The sequence below is a fragment of the Raphanus sativus genome, unplaced genomic scaffold, assembly GCF_000801105.2.
Source record: "Raphanus sativus cultivar WK10039 unplaced genomic scaffold, ASM80110v3 Scaffold0919, whole genome shotgun sequence".
NCBI lineage: Eukaryota > Viridiplantae > Streptophyta > Magnoliopsida > Brassicales > Brassicaceae > Raphanus > Raphanus sativus.
In genome coordinates, this window is record NW_026616233.1 from 947 (window position 1) to 8,666 (window position 7,720).

At 51.2% G+C, this 7,720-nt stretch overlaps 1 protein-coding gene across 1 annotated transcript; it reads left to right on the forward strand.

The window, feature by feature from the left end:
• Positions 1-2,428: 2,428 nt before the first annotated feature.
• Positions 2,429-5,611, forward strand: LOC108829335 (meiosis-specific protein ASY2-like). Its single transcript, XM_018602998.2, has 5 exons — positions 2,429-2,572; positions 2,665-3,112; positions 3,299-3,433; positions 3,514-4,406; positions 4,484-5,611. Exons 1-5 carry the CDS (start codon positions 2,429-2,431, stop codon positions 5,609-5,611), a joined length of 2,748 nt encoding a protein of 915 aa, XP_018458500.2.
• The last annotated feature ends 2,109 nt before the right edge of the window (positions 5,612-7,720 follow it).

Here is a 7,720-nt window from a genome sequence, read left to right on the forward strand (position 1 = left end):
GACGCGTGGATCAGATTCAAGTTCTTCCAGCGAGACTGTCCACACCATGGATTCAATGAAGTGCAGCTGTTAAGAACTTTTTACAGAGGTATCGCCTTAAGGTATCAGATGGCTCTTGATACTGCTAGTGAGGGGAACTTCAACACTAGGAATCCAATAGAGGCTGTGAGACTTATTGAGAACCTAGCCAACAGTAGCAGCACCAAGAACACTGACTCTGACAAGAAGAAATCGGTTGCAGCCATCGGTGAAGACCAGATGAATGAAGTCAGAACCAAGATAGACGCTTTACATGCATTTCTGGGGCAGCCAGTCTGCTCAGCTGAAGAAGGAGAGGCTAGAGAGGATGATACAGAGGAAGATGTGAACTACATTGGAGGTACTGGATTTCAGAGATATGGAAACTAGAGTGGAAACAGAAACTTCTTTGGCAGTGGTCAGAAGAGTAACTACAACCAGAGTTCACAGTATCAGAAACCCTTCACCAACACAAGGAACTACGGCAACTCAGCTTACCAAAACCCACCGCCACCCACCCAGGAGAGTAAGTTTGATGCCATGATTGATAGAGTTCTGGAAGGTCAGCAGAAGCTTACAGTAGACTTCAATGGGAAGATTGATTCTGTCTTTAACAATCTGACCACGAGGATACATACCATCTACACTCAAGTTAAGAAACTTGAGACACAGATTGTCCAGACTGAAGACTCTATCAGGAGGATTGGAACTTCTAAGGAAGTAGGGGAAGGAAATAGGAAACACCACGTCAATGCTATCATAGATGATGATTTCTGGCAAGTGGAGAAACAGGAGAAGCTACAAGAAGGAGACTTTGAAGTGGAAAGTTCGCTAAGTCTCGGTGGATCACAATGGTGTCGATCGACACCAACTAGTCCACATCGATCGACATCGACGATGTCTTTTCCGGATACGCTTGCAGACTACAACGCGGTTAGGATATTGAGACATGCTGAATTCATGGCTTCTCATCCATACCCACCCACCCACACCTACGAAGATATCGACCGACGAGACGAGCCACTCATCGATCGACACAATGAAGAGAACCGTATCGATCGATCCTATTCTCCACCTATCGATCGACACGCACCTCTCATATACCGAGTGCAACTACCATCGATAGACAGCAACCAAATCAATGCACTCAGACCCACACCGAAACCACAAGCTACCCCTACCGAAATAACTAGTAACCCTTCAGACACTGCACCTACATCAGAGGGAACTGAAGGAAGAAGGTTAAGGAGTCGGAAGGAGAAGATTCCTAAGAACCTTAAAAGGGAAGCTAATGAAAAGGAGATTGATGGTTTCACTAAGAGAGTGTTTGAGGTGAGTTTGGTCAACAAAAAGTAAAAGAACTCAAGAGTGGGACGAACAGAGACGTTTTATTAGAGTCGGAATAACGAGGGTACAAGAGTAAGAAAGCCGGCTAGTAGATGCTCGGAGAGCTCCTAGCCGGAAGTACAAGAGAAAGCGGCGAGATAGAGAGAGAGTGATGGAAACCCTAATCTAGCCGCGAGTCTGTGTGTCTAAGTGGTGATACCCTTCCTTCCTGTCCTCAACTCCTTATATAGTCCCTTAGGTCGGTTAGTCTTGACCTAATTCGTCCCCTTTGTCATGGGCCTTTCGATATACAGGCCCAATCGGAATGACTGTTCGGCCCGAGCTGCTTGGTCGCTCTCTTCGGCAACTCGTCCCCTAGCTAAAGAAGTCACGAGCCGAGTCGAGGCTCGTCGGGAGCCGGCTCCGAGCCGATCGTCCTCTCGTTGATAGTAATAGGCCTCCTATTCGCTGGGCCTTGTGGGTGGTGACAATCCATCCCCAACAATAAGTCCCCCCCTAGTTCATTGTCGAGTCGAGTAAACGATTGCAATGAGCTAGTTGTTTTAGGGCTCGAAGAACGGGAGGCTTGTTGCTGACTTCGATGATTCCTCCAGAAATCGTTTGGCAAAAGGAACTTCTAATCCGCTGTTGCGAGTGGTCGAACCTCTGCTGTTCGGTATAAATCGTCGAAATTGGTACCGAACAATGATCCTTTTAAACCGGGAATTCGATCGTATTTGGTTTGTGATGTGACGTTGAACCGTTGCCGGTTTTTGGTGAGGAAGCCGAACCGCCGCTAGGTTTTTGGATCGGGAAGCCGAAGTGTCGCTAGGTTTTTGGATCGACGCGCGAGCCCGTCTAGAGGCCCACTTAGGCCCGTTTAGGGCTAATTATGACGCCTCGTTGAGCGCGCGCCCCCTTTCCTATAAATAAGAGATCTGCCTTGAGATCTCTCATTCTTCCGCAGTCTTCAGGTACTTTCTCTCTCTCTAAATCATTTCTCTCTCTTTCTTCTGCTCTCGTTTTTTATCGCTTACTCGGTATGTCGACAAGTAAGAAACTTTCACGGCAACAAAAAGGCAAGATGCGTGCGGCTTCGTCGGGATCCAGCGACGACTTAGAGACGATCCGTAGTTCTGAGGGAAGCCAAGAGGCAGTTCATCGCGAAGCGATGATGGATACGGAGAACTTGAGTCGGGCGCAGCGCGTCCTGGTCTCGGAGTCGATGGTGCAATCGCGGAAGGACGATGACGGTCGCGATCATACTGACGATCAGATGATCCCAATAAGTTTTATCTGGGGAACATCTTCGAGAAGCAGCCTCCGCTTGATCGGGAGCGCGTACGTCCTTCGGTCGTCGAGGGCCAGAACTGGCGGAATGTCGTGAAGACGAGATCGACCGTCGAGTCGGTGACAAGACTTCTACGGGCTCGCGACACGGCGGGGGTTACGTTTATAATTCCGAGGAGCGACCAGCGGCCTTGGTCTCCTCCGAAGGGGTACCAATGTGTATACGAGTCATATTTTGAGGGCGACACAAAGCTGTGGTTTCCGATTCCCCGACTCATCACCGCGTTTGCAATGCGTCGGGGAGCCGCCCTTAGTCAGTTTCTGAACGGTGCGTGGCCGCTGGCCGTCGCACTGATGGTTATCGGGGCGGAAGCCGGTGTTCCTCTCAATGTCCGAGCTTTCAAGGAGCTAGTGTCAGCGAAGATGAAGAACGGGCTGATTTCGTTGAAGATCCGTCCCAATTATAATGTGGTGACCGGTTACCCAACTAAGACGAATAACTGGTAGCGGTCCGACTTCTACGTCAAATCCGACAGGGCTGCGTTCGAAGAGCCGCTGAAGACCGGCTATCGTGTTTTATGGACCCGAGAGATGGGTATAGACCATCCATCAGTTCTGTTTTCCGTTTCTCGTAATCTAACTCATGTTCGTCTTTCTTTTGCAGTTGGTCTTCCGAACACCGTAGAGTACGAGGAGGACTTTTTGGAGAGCGCGCGTCTGATCGCATCGCAGAGACAGGATCATTGGGATAAGTTGTCCTATCAGAGGATTCGTCGATCGATTGGGTGGATTAGCCAACGTAAGTCCCTTCATTTGCGACTTCCTTTGCTCGATGCATATTTTTCTTGTGGAGTCTGATTTCTCTTTTACTCGTCGCAGAGGTCTGGCGTTCAGATACGATCCCCATCATCACTAAGAAGACGAAGAGATTCAATTTGTTCACTCCGGCCTTGCAGAGAGAAATAAATCGAGCAAGAGCGATGAGGGCTTTGCCGAACTTGAGTCTGGTGGTTGGGAGGAAAGCCGGTTTTGCGGAGAAGCCGCAGCCTGATACCGCGGGTTCGCCTGAGGTCGGAGATCCGAGCGTGACTGAGTCGGACGCTGAGGCTCAGCTGGTGAGGAAAACCAACAGAAAAAGGCAGTGCGAGGAGGAAGACGCGACTGCCGAGGAAGCGAACGTTGATGATGGCTCCCTAGAAGGACACTCTGGATCGGAGAGGGGAAAGAAGAAGGCGAGGGGTGATCCTTCCGTGATTCGATCCTCGTCCATTGAAGAAGGCGAGCTCAAGGATCTGGAGCCGAGTGGTGGTTCCAAAGATGAGGTGGTCCCCGAATCGCAGCCTGCTGGCAGCCGTGACGAAGATCCGCCGGTGACTTCGTCAAAGGCCAAAAAGAAGGAGAAGAAGAAGAAGAGGAAGAAGAGAGCCGCCGAAGTGATTCCTCGAGGCTCTTCCGAGGAGCTGGATGACGAGCAGGTGGATGCTACCCGTTCCGGGGAATCGCTGGTCCCGGGGCACGAGGACGTGCAGGCTGAGTCCGCTCCTCAGGTCGCCGAAGGGACCGTTGTTGTCTCGAAAAAGAGGAGGAAGAAGAAGAAGAGTTGTCCGGACAAGGTCTCTTTCTCCTACGATCGCGAGGTCCCTTTAGCGCATGACGAACAGGAGTGCAGTCGTCTGGTTCGTCAGTTCAGGGGAGATCGAGGCGAGCTACCGCCGGTCAAGGACTTGATCTTCAAGGAAGAATACAACTTCGCCTCCCGTACTTCCATCATGGTAAGTCAGATTTCTGACCCCGTCCCTTTTTCTTCCTGTTTGTTTGCTAACATTGCCTGTTTTCGTTCGTTACGCAGAGTCACGGGGACTGGAACGTCCTAGTCAGGAAATACGACGAGGAGCTGAAAGGGGCGTTCGAGATGGTTCGTAAGCAGAAAGGGCTCAATAAACGCGCGACCCGGGCTTTGAAGGATACAGTCCGTGCAAAGGACGAGGCGGTTGCTCGGGAAGAGGCATTGAAGAAGGAGCTTGACGAGCAGAGAGAGATCATGGCGACCGAACTGGCGTCCGCCCGGAAGCTGGTGAAGCAGGCGGAGGAAGAGAAGGCCAAGATGCGGAAGAGAAACGCCGAGTTGCAGAGCAAGAACGCAATCCTTGAAAAGGAGGCGGCCGCTGCGTCTTCGGAGCATTCCAGGGAGATGGATCGTCTGAGGGAGTCTCGTAAGCTTGAGGTCACCCACGAACGAATCCGTGTGATGACGGCGATGACCGGAAAATGCTCCCGACGCTTCAGGAATATTCAGGATCGGGAGAGGCGCCGTGACAAGTTCGAAGACGCGCGGTGTATGCTCGGCCAAGTGCGCGGGATGCGAGACTGCCTTGAGGCGTTGAAGGAATCGGGGAAAGATATCCCGCATGAGACCATCGATACGTACGCTGATTTAGAGAAGTACTATGACGGGGAGACGACTCGTCTGGAGGTAGGCGTGATTCCGGACTCGGATCTGACCTTATCGCCCTTGGTGCTGGAATCTCGATTCGTGATCGAGGAAATCCTCGATAGGGTTGACAAACACGGGTCGAACCTTGATCTGATCGATTCCGAGGCCGCGAGAGCGCTCCGATCCCCGCGTGATGGATTCACTAGGGACCTCCTCGACACGGTAAAATCTCCTGCTCGTCCCGACGCCACTCTTCCTATCCAGGAGACTGCTCTAGTTCCCGATAGAAGTGCAGTCGAAGCGGGCCCGAAGGCGCCTGATGCCGGCATCCCGGAGAAGCTTGTCACGATCTCCGACACGTCGTCCCTTGGGAATTCCGACCCTGATGCGAGCGAAGGTCTCTCGGATCCGAACCGCGAGATCAGGCTCGTTTCTCCGCCAAGCAAGGACCAAGGCGCCGGCGAGGTTCTTCCTGCGAAGCCGTTCGGTAACGTCGTCGGTTCGGACGTCCCTGAGAAGAAGGATCCCCCTGCTGAGGGATGATTTTATATGTTTGTTGTATCCGTTTTTTGGCCTTTCGGCCTTGTTCGTTTAAAACTTATCTCTTTTTCTCGGCTAAGGCCTTTCGTTGTATGAATTATTGCCTTTGGTTTTTATTTTAGACTTGAATGTTTCTTTATATATTTCAGTAAGTCGTTCAACTTAGAAATATATAAATAATTTTTCACTCATGCCTGTAACCGAGAAATGGATTAATCCGGGTGGTTGCTCGCGTTTGCCAGCGAGTTCCTCCCTTTTCAGATAGAACAAGAGATTAAAGACGGTTGCTCATTTGCATTTTTGTTATCCAACGAAACTTTTACAAGCAGTCGTTTAAGTAAATACAAAGAAACTTTAATCGTTCTATTGAATTACCGAGGAAACGGTTTCGAGACGCGGTGCAGTAACCGAGAGAACCGTTGGTCGGCCAAACCGTCATTCTTTGGTTAGACTCGGTCTAAAATTTCCATCAGGTAGCCGGTCAATGCGTAGTGCATAGGTGACGCAAAGCTGTTATTCCCTTCGACTGACGTCTGATCAAGACCCAGTCGATTGACTTGGGCGAGTGCTCGTGCTCCGCTTGAAAAAGGGGCTGGCATTGTTTACTCGGAGAAAAGTGACTGTTCGTCATTCTTTTGTAAAAATTTGGACTTTGTTTTGGTTGGGGCTGGACCCGGTGAAGGGATGCCTACGTACCTCGGATGAGGATCAAGCCTTTCGTAGTTCGTTTGACCGAGTGAAAGTGGCTATGGTAGCGCATTCACTCGGACGAGTAGAAGTGACTGTTAGGTGCATCTACTTGGTTTTTTTTTTTTTTTTTTTGAGTGAACAGTGACCTGTTGGTCATTCACTCGGGGAGATGGGAGAGGTGTTTCTATTGGTAGAAGCGACGAAGGTGCATCGAGTTCCAAGCTCGTGGGACTGCCTCTCCGCGGGAAGTCTCGAGTCGGTAGACGCCGGGTTTGACGACCCGAGTTATTTTGTAGGGTCCCTCCCAGTTGGCTCCTAGCTTTCCAGCGTTCAGCTCTTTGGTGTTTTCGAAAACTTTGCGGAGGACAAGATCGCCGAGTTCGAGAGGACGCGCTCTAACCTTCTTGTTGTAATAACTTTCGATCTGGTTTTGATAGTTCTGGATCCGGAGAAGTGCCTGGTCGCGTTTCTCTTCGAGTTCGTCAAGGGCTTCAAGGAGCATGTCCTGGTTGAGTTTGACGAACTGAGGCATCTTGGCGCGGCGGAGAATCGTCACGTTGACTTCTGCAGGGGCCATCGCTTCCATCCCGTAAGCAAGGGAGAAAGGGGTGGATTTGGTCGCACCACGAGGAGTCGTTCGATGCGACCAAAGGACGCCGTCCAGCTCGTCGGCCCAATGGCCTTTCTTGAGGTCGAGCCGCTTCTTTTTCCCATCGATGATAATGTTATTGGAGGATTCGGCCTGTCCGTTTCCTTGCGGGTAACGGGGAGTTGAAGGACTCAGGCGGATATTCCACTTGCTGCAGAATTCGTTGAAGTTTCCAGACATGAATTGAGAGCCATTGTCCGTCACGATCTCGTACGGTAAGCCATGGCGGCAGATGATGTTCTTCCAGACGAAGGTGCGGACTTCCTTGTCCGTCACCTGAGAGAAGGCTTCAGCTTCGATCCACTTAGTGAAATAGTCGGTGAGGACCAGGATAAAGCGACGTTGGCGGGAGTTCGGCATCAGCCCTATGATATCCATGCCCCATCGCATGAATGGATATGGGGCTGCAGATGTCCGCAGCAGCTCGGTAGGGCTGTGGATACTCGGGGCGTGGCGCTGGCATTTGTCACACCGACGGGCGTATGCTTCGCAGTCGGTATTCATGGATGGCCAAAAGAAGCCCGAGCTTCGAACTTTGAGGGCGAGAGCTCGGCCTCCTGAATGGTTTCCTCCCGCTCCGTCATGCGTTTCCGCCATCACTCGTCGCACTTCATCGCCTTGGATGCATTTCAAGAGTACTTTGTTCGCAGTTACTCGGTGAAGTTCGTCGTTCATAATGACGTAGTGGGCGCTGCGTCTCTTCAGGTGCCTCGCTGCCCACTTATCGGTTGGCAACTCTTCTCGGATGAGATAATCGAGGAACTCTGTTCGCC

What these genes read in the sequence shown, in the direction of transcription:
- LOC108829335 (XM_018602998.2), top strand. Translation starts at nt 2,429, where the DNA reads ATGCGTGCGGCTTCGTCGGGATCCAGCGACGACTTAGAGACGATCCGT. An exon ending in TCCTGGTCTCGGAGTCGATG is followed by an intron (nt 2,573 to 2,664) that starts GTGCAATCGCGG and finishes TTCGAGAAGCAG; the next exon opens with CCTCCGCTTGATCGGGAGCG. An exon ending in CCTCCCGTACTTCCATCATG is followed by an intron (nt 4,407 to 4,483) that starts GTAAGTCAGATT and finishes TTCGTTACGCAG; the next exon opens with AGTCACGGGGACTGGAACGT.